The 27,665-nt window shown below is 46.7% G+C and overlaps 1 protein-coding gene across 2 annotated transcripts; it reads right to left on the minus strand.

The window, feature by feature from the left end:
- LOC115074522 lies at window positions 1-27,039 on the minus strand. Of its 2 annotated transcripts, none has more exons than XM_029574053.1 (6): window positions 26,474-27,039; window positions 25,075-25,190; window positions 14,124-14,215; window positions 9,169-9,289; window positions 2,958-3,076; window positions 1-567 (listed from the first exon to the last, which is right to left on the minus strand). In XM_029574053.1, the coding sequence occupies exons 1-6, from the start codon at window positions 26,926-26,928 to the stop codon at window positions 514-516; spliced, it is 957 nt and encodes a 318-aa protein (XP_029429913.1). In that variant the 5' UTR covers window positions 26,929-27,039; the 3' UTR covers window positions 1-513. The 2 variants fall into 2 exon arrangements, with proteins under 2 accessions (XP_029429913.1, XP_029429912.1); XM_029574052.1 differs by having other exon boundaries at window positions 25,075-25,205.
- Between the last annotated feature and the right edge of the window lie 626 nt (window positions 27,040-27,665).

Consider the following 27,665-nt stretch of genomic DNA (forward strand, 5'->3'; position numbering starts at 1 on the left):
TGGAATTGAAGATTTGTTTTATTATTTTAAAAAACAAAAATGCTCCAGGGGGTGGGTTTACAGGAGATCCAATCGTTTCCTGGGTGCTCACGGTTTTCAGCCTCGAATCTCTCAATACACCCTGGCTGTGTGCAGTAATCTTTTAATGCACACCATAGTGCGTCACTGCTCACCTAGTGTGCTAAACAGCACCAGGCAGCTACAATAATACAGCCATGTGCTCCCACCTCAGTGAAATTAAGAGCTGAACAAACAACAAAAGAAAAAACAAACTGAACATTTAACTTTATTTTCCAAACGAAACGTGGGGGTTTTGGGCCCAACAGCAAAACAATCCAGCATGTGCATTAAAGGATTTCAGCCCGTGGCCCAGCTGTCTGCGGCTCCTGCCACTTAGAAGCACTTTGTTGCACATCCTGGAGTGTCTTACTGCTACTTTTTTCATAAAGATGCTTTGCAGTCATTTCTTCTCCAATAGAGGGAAGACTTGGGGTTGCTCAAGCCACGTAACGGTTAGTCTGATTGGGCCCAATTTCCCGTCTTCTCTGCTTCTTTCATGAGCCGAATCTAGGGAGGAAGAGAGAGAGATCCATTACTTCTGCGGCTATGGGGATATTAAAGGGACTTATCCCCACTATGGACTGGAGCTGAACCTAGACAGCGGGTTGGTCACTAATCACGGACATTAGCCCTGGAAAAAGCTACCAAGGACTTTCTAACCCACTTCTAACTGAAAGTAGCTGAATTATACACTAGGAATGTTTATGTAACCAACACTCTGGTCAGATAGGAGCCAAAATTCACAAAGCAGTTGCACGTGCTAGTCGGCTTATAGGTCTCACTTTTAAACAGTACATCTCCAGGTGACTACTCCTGGCATGCTCACCCCAAACATCCGTGAGGTTGATATTCAAAACATTTAACTGAAAAGTTATCTAAATGGCAAAACGGCAATATTCACTGCCATATGCGGCGACATTCTAAGCCCCATATCGGGGGCGGGTGGAAGGCATTTCCGGGAGGAGTGGAGTTAGCTGCATAAGTTAGCTTAACTTATGCAGCTAATTCTGGTCGTGCCATAGAATTGTCCTAAAGTTAGCCGGGCATATTATCCTGGTTAAGTTAGCCAAATAGGTGAATCGGGCTAACTTAACTAGCTGCTCCACTGCTGAATATCGGCCCCCATATTACACCTCAAAAGGAGACGTTTTATCTTGCTTCATTCTTTCCTTGCCTTGAATCCTGCCGTACCAGTCCAGATAGGTGGGTTATGCCTCCCTGCCAGCAGGCAGCAGAGACAGAGAACTTCAAGTTGTGGGACACTCAAAGTACATGCTCTAGTGGAGACGTAAACCTTGACAGTATACCTCTGCCACAGCTAATTTACTAAACAATTATTAGAACAGCAAACGTGGAATTGCTATATATTATAAAAATGTTAAAGGCTCTGAGTGATTATTGCATCACGTCTGTGCATACGCCAATGTAATGACCTTACCCAAAGTAGAGAGAGGGGCTGTAGGCAGAAAGGGAGGAGCAGACATCCAAATCACGAGTTCAGTGAGAGACAGAAGGGGAGTGGGGGGGGGGGGGGGGGGGAGAGAGAGAGGACAATGGGCAGGAGAGGGGACTGTGTGGGGGAGAGGGGACTGTGTGGGGGATAGGATACAAAGAAATTCCCCTGAATCTCCTCTGACAGAGAAACACCCCACCCATGCCTTCTCTTCCCCTCCCTACACATATCTATGACTCACACCCCCCCCCCCCCACAATGGATCACAGTACCCAGACTTTTAGACATGCTAGAAATCAACAGCACTAGAGGCAAGAACAAGCAAGTATTTTCTGCTTCAAAGCAGGTGCACACAACTCCAGGGAGGACATCTCAAAATCAATGTCAGAACATATTTCTTCACAGCGAGGGTGGTGGATACCTGAAATGCCCTTCCAGAGGAAGTGGTGAGAACCAAAACAGTGAAAGAATTCAAAAGGGTATGGGATAAACACTGTGGATCCCTAAAGGCTAAAGGATGGAAATGAAGAAAAGAGTGCATGGGGGTAACTGGGGGTGACTTGCTGGTGCAGCGGTTACTAACCTTAACCAATAAGCCTTGATACTGCTGATGCAACTCCATCATTGCTCTCTGATTCAACAGCAAGGCATAACAGGGAATTGGATTCAAACAGCAACCATGAGGGTCCTGAATTTTATGGTGTGGGAAACTAATAAGCATGGGGGTTACCTACACGGCGCAGCAGATACTACCATAAGCTTGCTGGGCAGACTTTTCTATGATGGCATTTCTATGTCTCTATGGTATGAAGAACCCACAGCTAAGACCCAGTCTGAATTTTCAAAGGGCCTGCAAGCCTTTTGGCAAGTTTCAAAATTGTAAATCTTAAAAACATGAGACACCGAGAGAGCAGCTGAACACATACAGAAAACCACAGCTCCAACCTACCCTCCTTGACAACAGGGTGTTTTAAAACTTCTGGCTTAAAGGAAAACATTAGACAGTCAACTTCCATGCACGTTTTTTGCAAAGCTAGCCCTTAAGATGACAGCACAGAGGGATGGTATGGAGGCAGTGTTCACAGCCTGCAGTGGGGAGGAGTTGTGGTCACTGCTTATGGGTGACATCAAGTGGCTAGGAGTTAGGGCCCAAGACTGTAAGGTTCTTTAAGGAGTCCAGGTGCATGCCCTCTGGCCCAGGACAGTCACTTCAATAATCAGACACTGTTGGGGGGGGGTATAAAACAGGAGAAATATTTCCGGCTGGCTGCAAATCAAGGCCTTATGGCATCAAATCCCAGCCCTGGGAAGTACAAAGCAGCAGGAGAAAACTGCTGGGTCCAAAACCCAAAAAATAATAATAGTATGGTGTAATTCTTTCCAATCCATTCTGGAGAAGAGAGCTCCATGAAAAATGTATTGTTGCATCCCCGAGATGACTCACCTCACTGGTGACTGTGTTTGCCTGATGTAGAAGAACCTCGGACTGTCCCAGCAGATCTGTCTCCACCTCATCCTCCTTCCCCCAGAGCAGGGAGGCATGGGACTTCACCATATGGACTTCTAAAAACAGGAAACAGAAGCAAATGAGGCCAAGAGCAAGGCTGCCTCCTCCGTCCTTTTGCACACGTACAGCAGCAGTCACTGCAAGAAGCTGTCACAGTGCCATCGGTTCCCTTCCCATTAACTCCTACGTCAGGACCAGTGGGCACTGCATTATGGGGAATGTGATCAAACCAGCAGCAAACAGGAGTCTTGATGACCATTTCTGGTCTTAGCTCTTTGAAGTCCTGCACAAGTCTGAGCATTTCTCTAGAAATGTCAAGATGTCAAAAACCAACCAGGTATAGCATAGCTAGAGGCCCATGAGAGTCACGATGCTGGAAGTTTCTGATCCTGGAGCCAGTGCTGTCTAGTCTAAGAAATGGCCGAGAAGTAGGTAAGACTGGACCAGGCTGTGGGTTTCTCTACAGGATAGGGAAAAAATGAAAAACAAGTTCTCTCCTCTGCTAGCCTACAACTGCTTTCCCCATATGGGACTTCACACTCCTTTTCAGATCTTCCTCAGAAGGTCTCTTCCTCATGGAGCCCACAACCCTGGCAATCTTGCACAATAGGTTGTGTACTTCCAACATATAACTTTATTTAATCTTCTCAGGGCAGGAGGGTGGAGCTACCAGCAGTAAAAACAAATGGATGAGTCGCAGGATCTAAACTGCAGAAAGCTCAACAGACAGCCTTTTATTCACACAGAGGAAGATATTCAAAAGCCATTTAGACGGATAACTCACAAGTTATCCATCTAAATGGCAAATGTGGCATAGTCAGCTACTTACCAGCTCACAGCTGGATAACTAGCTCTCTGACTATAATGTGTTTCAGGGGCATTGAATTATCCGGCTAACTTAGACAAATATCGGGTATATCCAGCTAGGTTAGGCGGATAACTTTAACCCTGCTTCCGAACAGGTCAAGAGTTATCCAGCCACAGAAGGCCGCATAACTTTCTACTTAACGGGATATTTTCAAAGGTATCTGGTTAAGTACCGCTGTCACTGTCATCAAAAAAACAAAATCAAAAGGCCTGTGGCCTGAATGTGAGCCTTCCCCCACCTATACATAAATGGCCCAGCACCCCTCAGCCCCAAAACATGAACGATCCCTCTCCCCACCTCTACCCCCGCTGCAGTCTTTGCCCAGTTTCACTAAAAATGTTCCAGTTGGTCCCCCCCCAGACTTCATACCCCTCCAGTCCATGCTCCCAGCGTTGCCTATCAGAAGCAGCGCTGGAGCTGCCAGGAGCGGGCAAGACCCTCGCTCCTGGCAGGAATGCATTTTGGCCATCAGGGGGTGGGATGGGGAAGTCTGGGGCCTGTTTCTTGTATGACTGCGGAGGGGAGGGGTATCGCTTAGAACATTTTTAATGAAACTAGGCAAAGGCTGAGGCGGGGGGTGGCAAGAGGGATCATTCATGTTTTGGGGCTGAGGGGCACTGGACCCAACAGGGCCGTTTATGTATAATGGGGGGGGGGGGGAAGGCTCGCATTCGGGTCATGGACCCGTTCTTTTTTTTTTTTTTTTTTGGTGACACTGACAGCACTACTTAACTGGATATCTGGCCAACAAGACTGGATACCTTTAAAGCCTAACTGGTATATTCATCAGGACATTTATCCCACTGAATATACACTAAAAGGCCTGAATATTGGCTTCATAGATGCTACATCTTGACATCAACACACACAACAAATAGAGCTTTCTCAGCACCAGGAGCATAGGAAAAATGCTCTGGTTGACCCCATTGACAAGTCAGGGTAAGGTGTTTTTATTCTGGTACTATTTGCTTAATCTTTCCCATTTGTAGCCATATGATTTTCTAGCAGCTGGCTTTCTTGCAGTTAGTATTTCATTTATTGCTTGAGGCAAATAATAAGTTAAGTCTTTGAATTAATTTGCTTTCAACATCCAAGTTGTTAGTGCCAGTGATTTGAGGTTTGGACGGAGTACTGTCCCTCAATATTGTGTTAGTAGGTCACGTATTAATGTATATTAATGGTAATATGTTAGGCGGAGCCACTGCAAGCCTGTTTAGCCATGAGATGTACTCAATATTAGCCATTCATCTAGGTATGGAAAAACTAGAAGATTTTGTTTCCTTAGATGAGCAGCTACTAGTGCTAGACATTTGGTAAAGATTCTTGGAGACACTGCTACACCAAAGGGCATCACTCTGTATTGGTAATGCTGATCTTGGAGAGCAAACCATTAATTTTTTCTGTGCTTCTGGTTGATTTTGATAGGAGCATAAGCATCTTTTAGGTCTATTGAGGTCAACCTGTTGAAGTAGTGGGAAAATTGTACTTAACAGGTTCATCCAAAATTGTCTTTTTCTTCAGAAAGGTTTTTAAATCTCTGAGATCTAAGATAGGTCTTACCGCTGCTGCAGTTGCTGGAGCTGTTTAAGCAGTATGGAGCGTTGTTTGTAGTACAGATAACATGAATATCTTCTCCTTTGTGGAAAAATAGTAAGGCTTCTGTAATCCTATCTATATCTCCTGTTGGAAGAAGTATCTGCATCAGGCTTGCACAGAAGGCAGCTCAGAGCCCAACAGCAGACTCCTCAAAAACCCGCTTGAGCTGTACTTCCAGTTTACAATCCTGAACATCCTTCAGAGCAGCTGCCCCGGCCACCGGAATTGTGGTCTTCTTGGTGACAGCCAACACAGCAGCATCCACCTTCGGGGTTTGAGGCTAACCAAATAGTCCTGCAGCAAAGGATAAAGCTTCGCCATCGCTCTCCCCACCTTCAAGCCAGAGTCCGGGGAGTCCCATTCCCGGCTGATCAGCTTCTGGATCTTCTTAGGAATGGGAAAGGTGCTGGGAGGTCTCCTTAGGCCGTCTAACACTGGATTAACTCCCTCATATTCCAACTCCTCCAGAGAGAGCTTAACCCCCAATTCCTCCAGCACCTGGGGAATAAGGGGCCGCAACTCCTCCCTCTTGAACAGTCGTTGCCCTCCGCCTCAGGGCCCTGAAAAGGAACCCTGATCTTCCTTAGGTCCATCCGGGTCCTGGGGAGCCCCTCATCAGGTTCTGCATTCAGATCTGCCACCGGAGACGAACCACCCTCACCCTGCGGGTCATCAGAATCCACAGAATCCCTGGGGTCTGAGTCCAGGCACTCCGGGCGGGACCCGTGGAGCTCGTATGGGCCTCCCGCGGTCTCTTGGCGGAGTCTGCCGAGCTGTCCTTGAACCTCCACTTTCCCGAGCCATGAAAGCCTTGTGAAGCAAGACGACAAATTTGGGCGAGAACCCCCTCGGCAGAAGCCGAGTCTCACCTCTCGCACAGCCCGATGCCTCTGGGGACCAACCCCCGATGATCCCGCCGAGCAGGCCGCTTGTCAGGTGCTCAGCACACTAAGTCTGCACTGCCGCTATTGCCTCTTACACACTTTCTTTTTTTTGTAAAGCTACCACAGCAGAGCTAACAAGATCCAAAGGGAAAAAAAAGCCTCCAAAGGGGGAATACTTCCCTGAATCCCAGCGGGCAGGAGGGGGCTTCGGGCACCACTGAAGGAACCAGTCCCCTGGCTGTCAGTGGTCCCGGGGGTCACGGGCTAAAACTGCCAGGGGTATCCAACCCCCCCGTTCGCCTGGCTCAACCCGAGGGATGGCCCTCAACAGGAACCTGGCACCTCGGGGAGCACGAAATCTTCCAAACCTCAGATCACTCAGGACTGCAGGGTTGCACCTCTACCATCTGCTGGAGGCAGAGAAATTCTGAGGGACTGCAGGTGGCACTCTCGGATATGCAGCAATGCCCAAAGTTTTGCCCTCTGCCTCCATCTGCTGGTAGGGATGCATAAACCCACTTATCTGGACATGTTCAGGAAACGTTATAGCCCCTTGATCTTTTTGCAGATGATGGGGATCGAGACCACTTTGGATGATGGAGTTTTCTTAGCTTTTAAACTCAAATTTCAGGTCTCTGAATACTATTGCCCTTGGGGATTTTCTGCCACAGGGGCACTATTGTGATCATGGCCTAAACATTGGAGGCATAAGCTGTGTTGGTCAAAAAGAAGCCATCTTGTGCCAGCACCTCTCGCATGATTTAAAAGGGCTATTCCTCTTATCTGATGAAGATCTGAACAAAGGCATGTTAATGTTGAGTTTGTTGTTGTTTTTTCCTTTCTTTGAAGAATGTTTCCTCAAAGTAATTTTCTGATTTTTTTTTAGAAAACACGCGGCTGCTGCAAAGGAGAGAAGTTTGACCATTTGCGAAATGGATGCAAAATTAGACCAAGGAAGTGTCACATGAAAGACATTACAGCAGGAGCTCTTATGCATGCCCAGAAGAAACATAAAAAAAACCTTTCCGTGCTAGGACAGAATAGGACCGACTCGGTGCCAGATGATAGCACCCATCTGTGTGGTTGTTTCAGTTTGCTTGCTCACGGAGAAAGAGGTTCTCTCTCAACACATTTACGTAAAAGGAATAATCAAAAAACGATCATTCTGTACTGCAGAATCATTCATCCCACTCCGAATAATAAGAGGTGAAGCAGGGGAGATGATGTACAATTAAAAGGTATTCCTACTGCCTCCAAATTTAGGCCAGGACTACATAAGGCTGAAATAAAGGTCAATAACAAAAAAAGATTCTAGGTGACAACTTTTTTTGTTGGATTATCACTTACAATTTTTTGTTGACCTTTATTTCTACATATCCAAGTAGACCATGGGTAGGCAATTCCGTTCCTCAAGTTCCACAAGCTGGTCAAGTTTTCAGGATATCTACAATTAATATGCATGAGATGTACCTGCATGCAAAGGGGTGGTGCAGGCAAATGTATCTCATAAATATTCAATGTGGATAGCTTGAAATCCCAATCGGCCTGCAGCACTCAAGGACCGAGTTGCCTACTCCTGACAGACTAATATGGGAACCACATCACTTTCACCAAGTCTGATAAATTTTCACCAGAAAAATAGTTTTGAAAACAGAACTCTTCTTCCTTTACAGTCCAGAAGGTGCTGTTTCCCTACTATATCCTAATTGGATGAAATTTCTGTGTGTGTCTGCGTCCTGCAGATCTAGAAAACAGTTGCCTTTAGTAGGGAAGTTATACCTCCTAGGGTAACCATCTTGAGCAAATTTCTGAAAACGTTCCCAGTCTTTTTGGGAAGCACAGAGTAAAATCCCTGCACTTTCCTGCAGAGGAACAGGTTTGACAGCTCTGGTCTGCAGAAGGAAGAAGATCCCAACCTGCTTGGTTCCTGGTGTTGCGTAAGCTTCACTGCTCTTCTGAGCAGGTGATTTGAAAGGATTTCCAATACATGTGATCTGTAGAGCCATCTCTTTCTATTCAGAGGACCCAGTTGTCTTAGGTTTCAACAGACCAATGGTTTATAAAACACTTCAGCCTCTCGTCTTCTCCCACAGGGAGGCTTTCTGGAGCAGAGACTCAATTACTAGCTATCTGCTCTGAATCCAGTCTAAAACCCATCGTTGGTTTTGAACAGGTGGCATATCAGGCTTAGAGCTTCTCAGAAGGCCCTGGCAAGTATCAAGCTTTGCTGTCTCAGGCAAGTGCGGTTTAGGAAGCATTTCTCCTGAGGCAGAATACTATGGAATGTGGAGGGTGGTCACTGCCTCCCTGACCTTTTCTGCAAAGAGATTACCATCACTACATGGAACGTCAGCAAGCTTTCCTTGCATGTCTCCTCTGTTACAGGTAAGCAACTGCACTTCGTAGCATGAAATGTTTGTGTTGTAGAGGAAAGAAAGGAGATAAGAATGGTGGTGTCCTAGTGCCATAGACTGCTCCCCCTCCCTCCTCAGGTCCACGGAACTCACACTATACACTGCCACCTTCGCCTATTATTAGAGAGAGATTTAAAAAAATGATTTAAGTTCATAAGTACTCAGAAGTCTCCCCAGGCTGTACCTGAGAGGCAGGAGCTGTACCTGATGTACTAACAATAATGCACAAAGATCTTCATTCTAGAAACTACACAAACATCACATAAGATCCAAGCAGCTGGCGTCAGTTCACATTCCAGAATTTGGTCTCAGAGAAGAAGGGGGCCAGAGGCTAGGTTACAGAATTAGATTTCACATTCCTCCTTGAGAAGGGATGCAGCACTCACCTGGGATATTGCCAGACTGGATAACACTGGGAAACTGAGGTGGTATCAGTGCAGTTTTGTAAGCAATGAGATTCACTGAACTCCCCTCCATGACTTCAGAATCCTCCATGCTTATAGGAACCTATCAAGGGGAGGAAGAGAGATATTTGCAGTTCACAGGATACCCACAACGCATCTCTAGGCTGCCTGCACATCCCTGACCTGTGACTTCTACGTCTAGCATGAGATGGCAAACTGCTTAGTAAGTATTTGGTTTAGGCAGTGCATTATGTATTTTTTAAATTAAAAAAAATAAACAAATTGGGCGGGGTGATGAGCATGTGTTTAAGCTTTCAGCATTCACCGATGATATATTGGCCCTGCTATTGCTTCTTCTTACTCTGGAACCCTTATTAATAAGGATCAGGAATAATGTAACCATTAGGGGTATATCTTTGGGGCAGGGTGATGAGCATGTGTTTAAGCTTTCAGCGTTCACCGATGATATATTGGTCCATATTACGGATGCGACCACATCTCTGCCAGCATTGCTAGCTGAATTTCAGACTTATGGGCTTCTATCTGGGTTTAAACTTAATTTAGATAAAACGGAAGTTCTACCGATGACGGGTGCTGTGCAGACCTTGTATGGGACTCGTTTTCCTTTTAATTGGGTTCATGATTCTTTTAAATATTTGGGGATCATGCTCTACAGAGATGTTTCCTGGATGCAAATGAAGAATGTTAAGTCGGTATCTTTTTACACTTCTAAACTCATCTCCCCCTCTCCTTGCTGGGGTGGGTGGATTTGTATCGAATGTCAATTCTTCCATGCTGGCTCGTTTTCAAATGATGCCGTGCTGGTTGACGAGGGGGGAGGTAGCTGGGATTGAGAGGCAAATGCGTAAATTCTTATGGCGTACAGCTCGGCCTAGGTTATGCTTGATTTGGTTAATGAGGCGGTGGGAACATGGAGGATTGGGTCTAGCAAATATGAGGTATTACAATGGGGCATGTAATAATCGCCATGTGGGGGATTGGTTAATGGGGAACCACTTTTTTCACCCAATTGAGCCTGGAATTGGGTTTGATGGCTTCCCAAGAGCTGCATTATGTTTTACACTGCTCGCACTTGGCTTTGCTGCCCCACCTTCAGCGAAGTGTGTTTATAGTTCCCATTATCAAAAGCAGACACTGGAATTATTACAATGTTGATTACAGGGTCTCTCATTTTTTGCCTATTATTGGGAATGTTGACTTTAGTCTGGGTTCCCATTCTTGCCTCTTTTGAGATTGGGCCCATAAAGGGATTTGCATTATACAAGTTCTCAGGGAAGAAGGCTCCATTGTGCGGTACACTGACCTTTGTTCCAAATATGACATTTCCATGAGACAACAATTTTCTTACCTCCAACTGGGCCATTATCTTAGGTCTCTAGACCTTAATGCTTTGCAAGGTGACCAAAGGGACATTCAACTCGAATTGTTTGACATAGATGACCCTGATCATCACTCAATTTCCTTTTGGTCTAAAATGTTGCAGAACCCTCATAAAGTCCTGGCTATGAGCAAGTGGCGTCAGGGTGGAACAGGGAGCTCCCTATGAGCATCTCAGGGGATTATATTGCTCAATGTCTTTCTAAAGTATGCCGGATTGCTAGCAATGTTCCGCTGAGAGAAACTCAGTTTCAATTTCTTTCACGGGTATTTTACTCTCAATCTCAAGCATTCAAGTGTCATTTGGTGCCTTCTGATATCTGTTTGAAATGTCACCTTGGGATGGGGTTGCTGGGGCACTGTTTTTGGGAATGTGAGTGCATTCAAGACTAGTGGAGGGCTGTGCAGACATTGTTACATGTGGTAATGGATGTGGTTTGCATTAGATGCTAAAGTGTTTTTATTTGACGATTTTTGCACCTAAAATTATCCATCAGGTCATATGAAACTATGGTGCTGTAAGGAGCTTTTATTGGCAAAAAAATGTGTATTACAAAAATGGACATCAGAGGATTCCCCTACTATTGGACAACTGAAGAACATGCTCGTTTACATTTGTCAATTGGAGAAAAATGCAGAGCGATTGGATTTCCAGAAAAAGCATAGATTCTTCCTGAACACTTGGGATTTATATTTGCAAGAGATAAGTCTGATTTTGAATGACCTGACTTTGTACTGATACCTGCTGGAAAGCTGTCACCCAGGACACTGTTTCTTTTTATTTTGTCTTCTCCTTCCGAACTGTATTATGGAGGGCTGATTCTGGGGAGGGGGTGGGAGACTTCGGTTGATTGTACCTTTGTGATTTATGGTTCCAGGGTGCAGCAAAGCGTACGCACCCTGGCTTTGTTTGTTCACTTGTCAGGAGGTGTTCTTTGAGCAACAGATTGTCAGACAACTAGGTTATTAGCCCATCACCAGACGACATTAGTTACTGAAAGCACACGGCCCAGGCTTTGTACTCTATATCCTTTGTGCTGTCACCACATTTGTAAGTATTGTAACCAGTAACCTGAGTAGAACTGAGCTGGGAATCATTGAGCAGCCACACAGTGACCTGCCAGCTTTGGGGTATCTAAAAAAAAGACCAAGTTCTGAACAAGTTGCAAGACAGAAACGCCACCTGTTTGTAGGATGTGTCCTCTAGACAGAAAATCTAGGCCAGCTCAGTGGCAGTGTTTGTGCTACCATGGAGAGCACCCAGGCTGGGTTTCTGCTCCTCAGGGCTGTGGATGTTGTGTTCACTACATCTACTTGTTCACCTTTATCCACTATGTTTATTAACCCCTTCAAAAAAATGAAGATTTGTAAGGCAAAACTTTCCTTAGGTAAATCCATGTTGACTGTGCTCCATTAAACCATGTCTTTCTATATGCTCTACAATTTTGATCTTGAGAATAGGTTCCACTATTTTCCCGGCACTGTACTACAATGAAACCACCGTATACAGCAGAGTTGCTTACCTGTAACAGGTGTTCTCAGAGGACAAGCAGGCAGTCCTCACACGTGGGGAGAGACTGCTGGATGGATGTAGGCCTGTAGATACTTTGTACCTGCAAGCCGATTTTTTAAAGGAAAATTCTCCATGGACTTTCCCTCTAAAATCCACTGGCTGGCCAATGCTGTGAGAATCAGAAACCCCCACATACTTAGGGATCCTTCATTATAAGTTATTGTTCCCATTATTTTATCAATGTTTATTAAAGTGAACAAAAACTGCAGAAAAATAAATGACAGAAAATGACACAGTTTTCCACTGAATTCCTCACTGTTATTCGTTATAAATTCCCAGGAAAATAAACAAAGGTCCTGACCCTTTGCAGGTGCACAATAAAGAACATGCCAGGATTTCAATATCCAAGCACATATTTTAATTACTCAGCTCCCCCTTTTCCCTGCAGAGGGGGGGGTGTCCCACACATTTACCAGGGGAAATCCCTTTGAAAATTGCCCCCACAGAAGTTAAACTTAAAGGTGGGTCCCATGGTATTGGATAAGCTTAAAGTTAGGCCAAGTTCAAGAAGGTTGAAAACCACTGCTGCAGACCACATTCAGAGGCCTCTTTACTAAAGGTTCTCTCCCATTTTGTGCTGACAGAAAACCCGCTTAGCCCTACGGGCTTTGATACATTTGCTTTAGCTGTTTTCATTGTGGAAGTTTGAAAAAGGCACTTTGTATAAAAAACTGGCAAAAACCACAACACTACTGTCTGGGGAAAAAGCACCATTTTGCCAAAGGTTATGTTATAATTAAAGTTCAGGATCTGAAAGAAGAGAGTGACTGTGCTGAACAAGTGATGTTGATCTTTCTCAATAAGCCAGAGAAGCTTGGAGCTTTGCTTTTTATGTTGCTCTATTTTTGGCCAGTAATATTCACTCTATCAACAGGACGTCGGCAGAATCCAAAAGTATATGGAAAGATGCAGAGATTTTTCGGGTTAAACATTTGTGCAAAAATGAAGACCTAAAACCTAGAGCTGCCAGTGTTTAAACTCTCCGCAGAAGTGCGGGCTCGTCTCCAAAAGGCAACTCTCACTTGGAAGTACAGCACCACAGGGCAGGACCAACTGGGAATTGCTCCTGCTCCATTTGGATCCATAGATGGAGGTTTCATACAAGGAGGTTTCATACAAGGAGGTTTCATACAAGGTTTTAATCATGAGGTCAGTTTTTAATGTGAGCTGTTTTATTTATTTTATATTCTGCCTTTCAGACACTGTGGGTAATTTCCCTGGCCCCAGAGCGCTCATAATCTAAGTTTGTACCTGTGGCAATGGAGGGTGAAGTGACTTGCTCAAGGTCCCAAGGACCAACAGTGAGATTTGAACCCTGGCTTCCCTGGTTTGAAGCCCGCTGCTCTAATTGCTAGGCTACTCCATTTACATTTATTAAAATTTTCTTGGTCGCTCAACACAATAAAGGCCTGGGCGATGAACAAAAACACATACGTAGTCAGAAAACTAAACAAAAATAATGTCAAACACAAAACAACTCCCCCCCCTCTGCACACCCCTAGTGTAAAATGCCACTGAAATGAGGTGAAAAACAAGTTCAAACCAGGACACAAATGTAGACTGTGTTATGGACTCTTGATTTGGATGAACCCCATGGAAGTTGTTCCTGAAAGAATATTCTGGCTTAGTCAAATAACAGCACCATCTTGGGGACAAGATCTCATTTCATCTACTTCTCTCTCTTACAGATTTTCATTTTCCCTGGAAACCGAATTTAAAAGACTAATGGAAAATTAAAGACTCTCCAGTGTATGACTGTGGACACCCATAACAGCCTTTGGAAGACATAAAGACCCTATGCCCACTTCACAGATATCACAGTGATACACTCTGCAAATCCTGATGCAAGTGAAAACTTTACTGGCATTCAAAAGAATAAAACAGTAAAGTCGAAGCCCATTCAATCCTAGATCTGCCTACATTAGGGGCTAGACATACATGATATGCAGAAAGAAAACAGGTGTACCGTAGAAACTTGGGATCTCTTCAGCTTGTTACACATGTGCAGGAGTTTATTCCATGGAGACAGAGTCTTTGGAACCTCTTCACTTGGGGTATCTGGAAAGGAGAGGCCAGAAATGAGATCCTCACTAACTTCAACAAATGTCACCTCTTCCTCCTGGCATTAGGCACACTGCGGACCAGGACAGCCAGTGCCAGGAGCTCTGAAGCTCTGCCTCAGTAACTTTATTCACAGGAGCTCCTTGTGGTGCTGAGGCCTGGGGCAATTGCCCTGCTTGCCTCCCCTCTCTCTCTCCCCCCCCCCCCCCCCCAAACCAGCCCTACACGCCACTTCAGGATCCTTCCTCCCTCTTATCTCCAAGTCACAGCCCGAAGCCGACAGCGGTGACCTCCAAACCACTTCAGCCTGTCCCTAAGGTGAAAGCACTGCCCTCGCAATAGGGAGCGCTATAACAAGCTAAACATTCAGTGTTTCACATGCGCTTCTGACCGTAAATGAGAGCAAAGGAAACATTTTGGTGACAAAAACACTGGCCACGAGTCTCCCTATGAGATCACAAGCTCATTGTCAAGGGAAAACCCTTGTGAGAATCCAACTGGGGTGCTCCATGTGAGTACAAAGTATACATGGAGATTTTAAAATGCAATCTCCACATCTACCCCTTTTTGTGTGCAGGAGCTTTGGATGGCTATAAGGAAAAGATTTTTATTGTTTTTTTTTTAAACACAGTAAACAGAAGTTTACCCACATAAAAGAAAATTAGGTCTTACCTTTGATAATTTTCGTTCCTGTAGTACCAAGGATCAGTCCAGACTCCTGGGTTTTGCCTCCGCACCAGCAGATGGAGACAGAGCAAGATTTGACTGACTCTGCCATATATACCAGGGTGCCACCCACAGCCTGCCAGTATTATGTAATGTCAAAGCAGAATGATTTCCCAACAAACTAACTATATACAGGAATCGAAACCTTAAAATGGATCACTGACCCCCAACAATAAACCAAACCCGGTAAAAGAGGGTAAAAACGGATGAAAAACGCAGATCAGAGGAAAAACAAAAGCAGAAGCAGTGGAGTCTCCCTTATCCTTATGCACTCAGTGGGCGGGACTCTGGACTGATCCTTGGTACCACAGGAATAAAAATTATCAAAGGTAAGACCTAATTTTCTTTTCCCTGTACGTACCGGATCAGTCCAGACTCCTGGGATGTTCCAGAGCTTGTACTTACTGGGGATGGGATCCAGAGAGGCCCGCTCTCAACTCACCTGCTCCGAAATTTCCTCCCCTCGGATCCTGGACATCTAGCCTGTAATGTCGCGCAAAAGTATGCAAACTCTTCCAAGTTGCTGCCCTGCAAATCTCCTGCGGGGAAACCTGATGACACTCTGCCCAGGAAGCCGCCTAAGAGCGTGTGGAATGTGCCTTAAGCCCTACCGGTAAGGGCCGACCACACAGCAAATAGGCAGAATTTATGGCCTCTTTCAGCCACCGGGTGATCGTGGTCTTGGACACCATATTACCCCGCTTTGGACCATTCCAGAGAACAAAGAGATGATCCGAGATTCTAAAAGTGTTGGTAACTTTCAGATAAACGCAGCAGCACCCTGCGGACATCCAACTTTCTCAAATCCTTCGAAAGAGGATCCGACCTATCCAGATCGGAAAACGAGGGGAGTTCCACCGACTGATTCAAATGAAAGGAGGAAACCATCTTCAGAAGAAAATTCGGTACCGTTCGCAAACTAACCCCCGAATCAGAAATCCTCAAGAAGGGTTCTCGGCATGACAACGCCTGTAGTTCAGAAACTCGATGCACCGAGGAAATTGCCACCAGAAATACCACCTTCAACGTGAGGTCTTTCAAAGTAGCTCTCTTCAATGGCTCCAATGGGAGGGCACACAAAGTCTTAAGAACCACATTCAAATTCCAGGATGGACATGGAGAACCGGTGGATGTAAATGCTTTGCCCCTCTAAGAAAACGAGAAACATCGGGGTGTGCCGCCAATGTCACCTCGTCTATGGTTCCGCATAAACAGCCTAGGGCTGCCACCTGCACCCTCAAGGAGCTACAGGACTAGCTAACCCGTTCTGCAGAAAGCCTAGTATACTGGTCATGGATGCCCAAGTGGGAACGCACCATGACTCAAAAACCTTCCAAACTCGCATGTAAGATAGCAAAGTCGACGCTTTGCGCGATCTCAGGAAAATAGTCACCACCGCGTCCGAGTAACCTTTGCCTTTTAGATGCCGCCTCTCAAACGCCATGCCACTAGACAAAAGCGACCTACCTGATCGAAACAAACGGGCCCCTGGTCAAGAAAGTTCGGAATGAACAGAAATCGTAGTGGCCCCTGCTATGTGGGACGCGGCTATGCAGGTTAGGTTCTGCTCCGCCCAATGGACCAATAGTCGAGCTTCCAACGCTACTGGATGACTCTTGGTTACGCCCTGACGATTGATGTAGGCCACTGTGGTCGCATTGTCGGACAACACCCTGACCAACTTCCCCTGGACGAGAGGGAGGAAGGCTTGCAACGCCAGACGCACCGCCCTGGTCTCCATACGATTGATCGACCACCGAGACTCCTCTGGAGATCAAAGCCCCTGCACCAACTTCCGCAAACAAACCGCTCCCCAACCGGAAAGGCTAGCATCCGTGGTGACCACCGTCCAGTCCGGAACCATCAAGGGAACGCCACGGTGCAGACTGTCCAAGCACAGTCACCAAGCCAGGCTGGACCATGCGGATTCCGTCAATGGCAGAGGGAGGTGGAACTGTTCAGAAATTGCGCTCCATCAGGAAAGCAATGCTGATTGCAAGGGCCACATGTGCGCGAACGCCCACTGTACCTGTTCCAGCGAAGTCATGGAACCTAGGACCTGCAAGTAATCCCAGACCGTCGGAGGATGTTTCATTAGCAAAGTCCTTACTTGTCCCAGTAGTTTGAGACTTCATTCTAAACGTAAGGAAAAACTCTCCCCTGACGGGTGTCGAACAAAGCTCCCGAAAATTCCAACGATTGAGAGGGAATGAGGTGACTCTTGGCCAAGTTGACTACCCAACCGAGAGACTTCAACAACTGCAGCACCCGGAGGATCGCTGATTGACACAGAGTTTCAGACTTCGGCCGAATCAACCAATCGTCCAAGTACAGATGCACCAACAAGCCCTCCCGGCGTAGTTGTGCTGCCACCACCACCTTGATCTTGGTGAACTTTCTGGGAGCTGTCGCAAGACCGAAGGGCAGAGCCTGAAACTGGTAGTGTTTACCCAAGAAGAGAAATCTTAGAAATTTTTGATGGTCCGCCCTGATCCCGATGTGTAAATATGCCTCCGTCAGGTCCAGAGATGCCAGGAATTCTCCTGGCTGAACAGAAGTGATGACCGATCACAATGTCTCCATGCGAAAGCGGGAGATCTGAAGACATTTGTTGACTCACTTTAAATCTAGGATGGGTCGGAAGGAACCCTCCTTTTTTGGAACAACGAAATATATGGAATAACGGCCCCTCTGCTGTTCCAGAGAAGGAACTGGAGCAATCGCTCCCAGATCGAGAAGACAGTGTAAGGTCTGCTTTACTGCCTGACGTTTTTTGGCATATCCGCACGGGGAGATCAGAAACCGCAGGCTGGGCCATCGTGCAAAATCTAAAGCGTAGCCATGTTTTATCACAGAAAGCACTCACTGGTCCGACGTGATTGCAGCCTATTCCTTGTAAAACAGAGACAGTCTGCCCCCTACCTTTGGTACCGAGGAATGGACCGGCAGGCCATCATTGTGCAGGTTTACCACCTGAGATTGCCTGGGAAGCCCCAGGTCTGCCAAAACGCCGTCCGTGAAAGGGCTGCGACCAGGCCTGCTGCTTGCCCATATTCTGACAAAAGGAAGAAGTGGGCACTCGAGCCGGTCGAGATCTTCGACCTCCCTGGAATCGGGACCGGGAAGAAAAAGTTACTCTGGACCTTGGCCTGTCTTCCAGCAGACGGTGAACCTTATTCTCGACCAAGGATTGAATCATGTCTTCAAGTTCCTTTCCAAATAGCAGCTTGCCTTTAAATGGTAAAGAACCCAAACAGGATTTGGAAGACCCATCCATAGACCAGTTCCGCAACCACAATAATCTCCGCGCCGAGACTGCCAAGACCATGGACCAAGCGGAAGTGCGCAAAAGATCAGGCAGAGCGTCTAAACTCTGTCTCCATCTGCTGGTGCGGAGGCAAAACCCAGGAGTCTGGACTGAGCCGGTATGTACAGGAAAAGGCTGATTGACCCCCAAGTGACCAGAGGAAAAGGAATGCCACCACTCCAGCTGGCACCAAAAGGTTTCCCTTGCTCTCGTTTCTGGTCAGCTGCACGTGGGGAGCCTCATATTTACCTAAGGTAGAAAGAGAGGATTACTGGGGAGGAAAAGGGTGGTGGGATGAAGTAATATCGGGATTTGTGGTAAGAAGGGGATTTGGATGTGTGTGCCCCAGAGTGTATACTTGAGAGGGAGTGGTGACTACATGTGCAAATATTTCCCAAATCGATGTATTTGGAGTATTCAGAAGGGACTGCAGGGTTTATGTATCTTCTGGTGGCATGGAGAATTTGAAGAGGGTGTCACAGTATGTGTGTGCTTGGGATAAAAGGGATCTTGTACTGAGGGGGGAGGAGAAATGTGATTGTGCAGGATGCATTATTCCCTGCACTGTCCATTTTCTATAAAAGCTCCTTTAACAAAATTACTAAGAATTTGCATTGTAACAATTCTCCCTGCTGCCATCTTCTCTCAGTATTCCGAACGCCTTCACATGACCCCTTCCTTTTCATCTGACTGGATTCTGAATTGCATCCTGATGCAAATCCTGAGCGCACAATTCCTCATTGCCCTTGTATCCTCCCCTCCTATTGCTCTAACCTCACTGAATCAGAGTGTCTTTCTTCAAACTTCCTCCACCCTATTTCCTCTGTTCCTTCCTACCATCCAGGTTTATCCATTCTCTAAGGGACGGGAATGGGGGAACTTGCTGACTTGCCTTAGGTTTGCTACAGCCTCCCAAGTTCTCCCCTACAATTTCTGTCTACTCTGATAAAAACCTGAGACATCTTTTGTTCCAGTCTGCAGAAGGTATATTTTGTGCTGTACTGCCACCCTGAGGTTATAGTGTTTTTAGTCTGTTCAGTCAAGGACAGATGTAACATTTACCCAGATAGGTAATAAACGCTGCATCAAGCGAGATTTCCCTTACTGTCGGGCCAATACAGTATAGTACGCTAGCTTTACCCCTTATACAGTAAGGGGTAATAGCGCATCAAAAACACGCGGCCAACCTCCCCCGAAACTAATAGCACCCGCAACATGCAAATGCATGTTGATGGCCCTATTAGTTATTCCCGCGCGATCCAGAAAGCAAAATGTGCAGTGAAGCCGCACATTTTACTTTCAAAAATTAACACCTGCCCAAAGGCTGGCGTTAATTTCTGCCGGCGCTGGGGAATTGTACAGAAGAGCAGAAAAAACTGCTTTTCTGTACACCTCCGACTTAATATCGCTAATATCATAGCGATATTGTCGGAGGCCCCAAAAATAAAATAAAATCAAAAATTTAAAAAAAAAACATTTTTAAATCGGCCCACGGGTCGGAAGACGGGCGCTCAATTATGCTGGCGTCCGTTTTCCGAACCCGTGGCTGTCAGCGGGCTCGAGAACCGACGCCGGCAAAATTGAGCGTCAGCTATCAAACCCGCTGACAGCCGCCGCTCCTGTCAAAAAGGAGGCACTAGGAACGTGCTAGTGTCCTTAGTGCCTCTTTTTACTGCGGGCCCTAATTTACATAGGTCACCCTCCTGAATCGCGCACCCAGGAGAGGGCCTGTGCGCTCGCCCACTCTCCCGAGCGTTTTTCTGTATCGGCCTGTGTGAGAGGGCCCTTCCTGTTTGTTGTGTCCTAACTCAGGTCCTGATGTAATAAGTCACAAGTAAAAAATGTGCACTGAATGTCAGAACACATTTTCTTTATTCATGGGCTAAAAAATAATTAATCCCAGATTTAGGAATATAATCCATTGTTCATGTGCACACAGTGTGTGCAGAAAACAGGATTTCTGCACACAAAAGTTGTGCCCCTTAGAGCTGTGTTCACAAAACAAGTTAGGAGCATAAACTGCTCCTAAACATTGTGTGCACAAATCAAACCATCTAGGCTGATGCAGAAAGGTGCATTCAGCATGCATCAGCAGCAAGTTTTACCCGCAGAAAATGTGCATTTCCAAACGGGAGTAATGCTTAGTGCCCTCACATAATAGACATGCCATGCACACGAGGGCATTAAGCATTATCCTCCTGCCCCCTACGCAGAGACTGCATAGAGCCAGTGTGCCTTTTTTAGAGTTGCAAACTTAACCCCTGGTTAGGGTAAGTTTCCAGCATTATAAAAAAATATTTAAAGTTTTTTTAAAAATTAGTAAAAACTCTGAGTATTTGCCAGCAGCCTCCTCCACTTTAATAACTGACTTACCTGCATAGGTACTGATTTGTCCAACTATCTGGCAGTGAGAAGCAGCTGCTACACAGATGCATAAGTCAGTACCTACACAGCTATTTGGTGCAGTTTGCTACTACTTAGCCAGATAAAGTACTTATCTGACTAAGTAGCAGTGACCTGTGGCAGATAGATGCAGAAATCGGTGTTTATGTGGCTCTCTGGTGGCTGCTTCTCACTGCCAAGATGGATAAATCAGAATGGATCCGGGTAAGAGGCGGCAGCAGATACTGCCTATCAGGGATGCCTCCACCCCCTTCACTAGTTAATATGTGCGTTCAACCTATGCTGAACACACATTTTACAGTTTTTACGCATTTAACCCCCAATGCATTAGCATATCATTAGCTTACTGCATTGGGAGTTAAAAAAAAAAAATCTTGGTATTAAAAATATATGCTGAAAACCAGCACATATTTTACTAGTACCAAATTTATTGCATTGGCCTGAAAATGTTATGCACATAAATACCAAGTACAGGACCCCCAAAGCCACAAACTCCAGGTTCAGCCCCACAGACTAACACTAACCTCAGAAACTACTCCTCCTCTGACCAGGAGTTCAATTTCCAGCATTAAGTAAACCTGAGTAATGCCAATGCACCTCTATGCAATATCCAATGCCTCAGCATAGGTTTTGCATGGGGCATGCTAATCTGTGTGCACAGTTTTTGTGCGTAAAACTCCTTGCTACATCTGAAATACAGTTTTATGCATATTTGAATATCTGTATTGTATCTCCCCACCTCCTCCTTTACAAGGAGGTCACCTTCAGAGTCCTGATGAGCTATTTGTCACTCGGTACAGCATCTTTTTTTTTTTTTTTAATTTACCTGGCCTCAGCGCTTACCAGCTGAGTACAGAGATGGTCTCTGGCTGGGGGGAGGGGGGAGGCTTTGGCCATTACCACCACATTCAGCTTTCTGCACTCACTGCCTTTCAGCTGCTTCAGCAGCAAAGTCCACACCAGGAACCGGTTACAGGACCAAGGCAGACCTCTGAGGGATCTCGGAAATCGCCTCAGGAATTCTTGACTGGGGGAAGGACCTTAGGTATCACTGCAGGAGAGAGGGGCTCAATTTGTTTCTCCAATTTAAATGTAGAATTTCTCCTTCCAAAAACTACAGCAATCCCCATAGGGAGAGGTGCGTCCACCATCTGCTGGAGATGGACAAATACTGAAGGGCTGAGGTCACTGCAGGGGTGTATCTAGGGTGATGTCAGCTTGAAACCTGACTCCGTCTCCATCTGCTGGCAGGGGAGCACAACCCTTTGGTCCTGAGTCCAAAGATATCTTCTCCCTTGGACTCCACAAAAAATTATCTTCTCTCACCCAAAATAAAGGTAGCACTTTACCTGATAGTTGTAACAGTTGCTTAGCAAAACCTTCCCTGCTTCCGTCAACCTTGGAATCAGGAATCCTTCTAAGATCTGAACACTATTAGATCCCCATTGAATCCTCTTCCACCTTTGGATGGAAAAGAGGAAAACATCCCTCTCCCTTCCTGGAGCCCAGCAGGAGCACCAACCCATGGCTGCCTCTCATCAGCTCTCTTTGATGTCGAAGGCCTCAGAACTAAAAAAAGCCTCCCAAATCCCCCAGTTATAGATATCCTCTGACCACTACCCCTTAGAACCTCCCATTACTAGAAGATTCCTCACTTAAATTCTAGTGGGGCCCGACTAGCCCTACATACATATTTAAATACATACCTAAGGCTTATGATGCACCATTTTGGTTGGCTCCACTGGATTGCCTCTATCTACTGTATACCCTTCTAGAAATATAGACTCTGGAATAAGACAATGTTCTAATCTAGATTAAGTCTCCCAAGTGATTTGTACAGAGGTATTACTACCTTCTTTTGTACTTGTAATACCTCTTTCAGGGCATCCTAGTATTTTTCTTCTTTAATGCATTGTTTGATAGCCTGAGCTCTTTCTCCTGTTGGGTGCTCTTCAGCAGCTTGAATTCTCCTCACACTCCACTCCACTGTATCATGTTTCTTCAGAATCTGCACCCCAAACGCCTGACTCTGCATTGTGTTACAGTAAATCTTAGCTGGCAAATTCATCCACTGTTCATTCTTTATGAGATTAATGTTTCTTCACTTCCTTTGGAGTGTCATTGTTATGTGGCGGGTGTTTTCGTGTGCCCTAGGGCCTCGGCCCGACCCCAGACGGATCCAGGACCAAACCGAGGGTTGACAGTGTGTTCCAGCATGGCTGACGGTCTTACCCTCTGCCAGGCCTGCAAGCTCCCAAGGCCAACAACATGATGATGTTGGAATGTGAATGGTCCTCCGACCATTCCGAGCCCTTTTGGACCTGCCGCTTGGATCGGCATGGAGCAGCAGGCCTGGCCTGAGGACGAGGGCAGACGGGCCTTGACATGAAGACATAACACCAAGGTCGATGCTACGGCATCGCAGACGAAGACATGACACCAAGGCTGATGCGGACGGCATCAGAGACGAGGGCTGGAACAAGACATGACACCAAGGTAGTTGAGGACATGACACCAAGGATGATGCGAAGACATCACGGACCAATGGTCGATGCGACGGCATCCCGGACCAGGGTCGATGTGACGCCATCAGGAACAAGACGTTGAGGCGAAGACATGACACCAAGACTGATGCAACGGCATCCAGGATGAGACAAGGAACTTGACGAAGTCCAGACGAGACGAGAGTTGGGAGGGTGAACATTGGCACTGTCTCTCAGGGCGCCCTACTCAGCCCACCTTCACGGGCGGACCCAATGGGCTGGTCGCAGAGCACCCTGTCCCACTGCGCGCCCTACACAGCCTGAGGAGGCTGGTCACGGACCACGCTGAGAACGGGACGAGCGCAGGGAAGAATCCAGTCGAGGTGGGACTCCGACGACGAAGCCAGATGTCATCCGGAGCTCCACAAAGGCTGGCAGGACATGACAGCTCAGGAGCACAGGTACGAATTCCACCTGTAGGCAACTCCATGCTCGGGAAAGACATCAACCGAGAGAGCACGGCCTGACAGATCCAGAAGGCTCAGGAGCGCTGAAGCGAACACCAAGAAGGGCAGGACACCAGAAGACGAAACACCAGGTCACCTGGACGAGGACCTCAGGCACAGGACATGACTTGATGTGACATGAAGACACGAAATGAAGAGGAGCTCCACGAAGAAGACCTGACAGAAATCTGGCAGGCAGGAGCCTCCAGAGTGAAGTAACTTCGATGCAAGGCGAAGACTGAAGTGACAGAGCAGCCCTTTATAGGGCTGGAGCAGGAAGTCCAATCAAAGGTGGGGCCAGCAACACTTCCTGTAGCTGGCCCTTTAAATGCAGCAGAGAGGCGCGGCTGCGCGCCTAGGAAGCAGCAGGAGCTTGTGCAGGACCGCAGATGCAGGCCACGATGACGGCAGCGGCTCCAGCCGCTGCAGGAGGCCCTGGGGGTGGCCGCGAAGGAAGGAAGCAGGGAAGGTATTCATCTGAACTGATCCGGATGACATCGGCAGCGGCTCCCAGCCGCACGATGGCAAAGTGAAATCCGCGACTCACCGCGGTAAGGAGGCGGCTTGATGGGCGGCCTCCGGGCTGTGTGAGCAAAGCGAGACCGCGGCTCCAGCCGCGCTGAAGGCCCGACTCCGGCGGCACCGGCCGCGTCAGGCAGCAGAGAGGTAAGCAGTGCCTGCTCGCAGGGGGACCCGCGGGCAGGTTTCATAACAGTCATAACATAAGAACATAAGACATGCATATGGGGTCACCCCAAGGGTCCATCAAACCCAGTATCATGTGTCCAACAGTGGCCAATCCAAGTCGCAAGTACCCAAACATTAAATAGATCCCAAGCTACTATTCCTTATTGATTAATAGCAGTTTATAGACTTTTCCTCTAAGAATTTATCCAAACCTTTTTTAAATCCAATTACACTAACTGCCATAATCAACATCCTCTGGCAATGAATTCCAGAGCTTAACTATGCATTGTCAACCTTATCACGGCGCTTAGGGTTTGAAAAAAAAAAAAAAGATAACTTCTTTATAAGCCACTCTGCAGAATTTAAGACAACACTAAACAGATCCCGCTTGAGGACTAATCACGGTAGCACCGCCAAGTAACTTCTCTTCTACTTATAGTGAACTATCACCATTCTCTGCTCCCTAATATTACACAAATTTCTAACAGTTTATCACTTTAGCACCCATCTCAGACAGCTCAGCTTATTAATTAGCCTTCTGTATGGGACACTTATTGATAAAGCATTCTTCCTCACTGAAAGTCCTCATAATACTGAACATATATAGGAATTTAGAAAACCAGGACTGAAATCCAATCTCATGACGACATAGTGTTTGCTTGGCATTTGTTCCCAGCTGCGGCACAAATCTATTTCCAACAGTGAATAATTAAGCAATCTTTACAGCGCCCCCACCCCTCTCACCTTTTAAGAGACGCTCGCTCTCTTCCTCTACACTGGAAACTTCAGCAGATATCTCCAGGGACCCCATGGCCATAGCAAGACCAGAGGCATCATCGTTGGCACACAGGACCTGGGAACTTAGAGGGTGAACTCTGAGTAATGAAAAGGAACAAATCAGTGACCCCAGTATGACTTCAGAGTCAGGTCACTAACCAAAAGCTTTTTCTAGGATGACCTCAGCACTCCAGGTAATAAGAAACAGGTGGGCCAGTTGTTTTTTGCATCACCAGTCTGAAAGCATTTTGAGGGTTTCTCAATGTAAATAACTTTTTCAGCTTCTACAATGCCTTGAAATAAAGATTAAACAACTAAGCCTAACTTATTCCTTGTGGCCTGGAGGTAGGTATTCATCTGAACTGCTTCTCTGCACCTTCTTGTTAACTTTTTTTTTTTTTTTTTGGCCCTGGGCATTTCCTTTGCTGATATTTCCAATCCAAAGCAAAATGTCTTCTGCCTCTGCAATCTGATCTAACTCAAAAATACCATATGATCCCAGGCCATGCCAAGTCCCTTTGATAAGGTTTATAAATCTCTGTGTAATGGGATGAGCATTTACAAACCTGACTGTGTGGCAGGCCAGTTACAGAGGATTCCTCTATGCTGTGACTACCTAGCATGGAGCTTACCAAGACCTGTCCTAGTGACCCCCCCACAGTCAGGTTTTTAGGATCTCCACAATGAATAAGCATGAGATAACTACATATACTGATCTCATGTCTATTCATTGGGGATATCCTGAGAAGCTGGCTGACTATGGGGTCACCAGGACAGGTTAGGGAAGCTTAGCCTACCTCTGTCATGATGCAATAAGCCTGACTCTTACTGAAGAAACTTTAAAAATTACAGGTCATGAGTGACTGAGCCAGTCCTGGTTTTACAAGGGGGTTGGAAATACAGGCCTATTGTTCTACAAGACCATGTATGCAAAGTGGGGTAAAAGGACTGCCTCAGCCTGTCCCTTATGAAATGGAATAATCTGTAGCTCTCTGGCTGTTTCAGATTTGTGGACTCAGAAGCAATAAACCTAGCTAGACAAGCTCTTTGACTCTCTCATTTGCTTTGGATACTTTTTTTTTTTTTTTTTTTTTTAACAGGTTGCTGACCTTCTCCACACTAAATCGGTACTGGAAACATTTGAGAGGGATACAGCAGAAAAATGGGTGGGTCCATTATCCTCAATCTTACATTTTGGCTTAAAGTGACCAATTTTGATTTAGACAATGCAGCAAACCTGTTGCTGTCATGGGGAGGGAGAGGGCCTTGTCCCTCTTTTGTCTGAATTCCAGGCCTTTTTGTATTTAGGCTCCTCTATAGCATGTGGTTACAGGTACTGGAAGGGCACTGCCACTCTCGGCCTTACCTTGCCTGCTCTGCTGCCATTCCTTCAGATACCTCCCTCCGCTCCCTGCAGGGGCTCTCGCTGCATGGATCACCTGGGGCTTTCTCCCCCAAACTTTTTCCCCTGTCCTCCTGGCCCTCCCCCTCTTCTCCCCCCTGCACATGGTCCTTCTGCTCTGAGGCTGCTCCTGGTCCTGCCCAGTCCTGGGAGTCTCCCATCCACAGTCCTGTGGCTTCCCCCAGCAGTGAGGGTCCACCCTGGCCAGAGGAGCCCTCGGGGCAGAGCCCCAGCCCTTCAGCTTTCAGTGCCACTGGACTGTGAACCCGGGGCTCAGGGGAAGCATCGCCCTGTTCCTGGGGGTCCTGGACTGGCAGGGGCCAGTGTTTGGAGTCCCCCAGGGACTCCCTGTCATCCCTGTTCTGCAAGCGGCTCCTGCGGCCCACCAAGTTATGGAAGAGCTGGAGCATGGCTGACATATTGTAGGTAGGGGGTGTCTGCACTGGACCCTCCTGTGCAGGGAGCACTGTAGGCCCAGGACAAGAAGCTACCAGAACCTTCCAGAGAGACCTTCCCCGTGAGGGAGGGGGAAGCTGGCCTGGTACCAGCCAATCCCTTTCCTCCAGGGAACTCTCAACCAAACTACTTCAAACAACACAGGGAATTACAGCCAATGTACTGTCACCAGAGTAACTCTCACCCAATCAACTTCAAAAAGAGAAGGCAAACTGCTAACTAAGACTTTCACCCAATCCCCTTTCTCCAAGGGAGAAACTCACCCTCAAAGCACAGAGGGGAAAACTGTAAACAAACAGCTTTCCTCAATCCCCTTTAAGGAGGAAAACAGCCAATCCCTTTTCCCCCAAGAAACTGTCAGCCAATCCCTTGCCTTTTACCTTTAGGCATAGGAAGACTTTAGAATAGGGTGGCCTACAGCCTTGTGTTCCGCAGAGCCCTAGGTGCAATTGCATTTCAGATCAGAACCACGGGTGCCAAACTACAACACCGAGATATGAAAAAGCCAAGACTGGCCTCTAGTCTCTCTCCAGAAACAGGGTCACATGATAATTCTGTTTGATTTAAACTCTGTAGTTTAAATCCACTCCCTAAGGGTTGCCACCTCAGCTCAAGCCAATGGAACAGGCTGATCCAGTCCTGGTTTTGCCCCACTGCCTCCATGGATTTGTAGTTGTGACTTTCCCCATTTGTTTTCCTG

The sequence above is a fragment of the Rhinatrema bivittatum genome, chromosome 12 (assembly GCF_901001135.1).
Source record: "Rhinatrema bivittatum chromosome 12, aRhiBiv1.1, whole genome shotgun sequence".
NCBI classification, from domain to species: Eukaryota; Metazoa; Chordata; class Amphibia; order Gymnophiona; family Rhinatrematidae; genus Rhinatrema; species Rhinatrema bivittatum.

Bases quoted from the DNA above. Each gene is read 5' to 3' on its own strand.
- LOC115074522 (XM_029574052.1), bottom strand. From the start codon at position 26,928: ATGTCAGCCATGCTCCAGCTCTTCCATAACTTGGTGGGCCGCAGGAGC. The intron at 25,206-26,473 runs GTAAGGCCGAGA...TTCATTACTCAG, and splicing joins ATGGCAGCAGAGCAGGCAAG to AGTTCACCCTCTAAGTTCCC. The intron at 9,290-14,123 runs GTACACCTGTTT...TCCCCTTGATAG, and splicing joins AGAGATCCCAAGTTTCTACG to GTTCCTATAAGCATGGAGGA.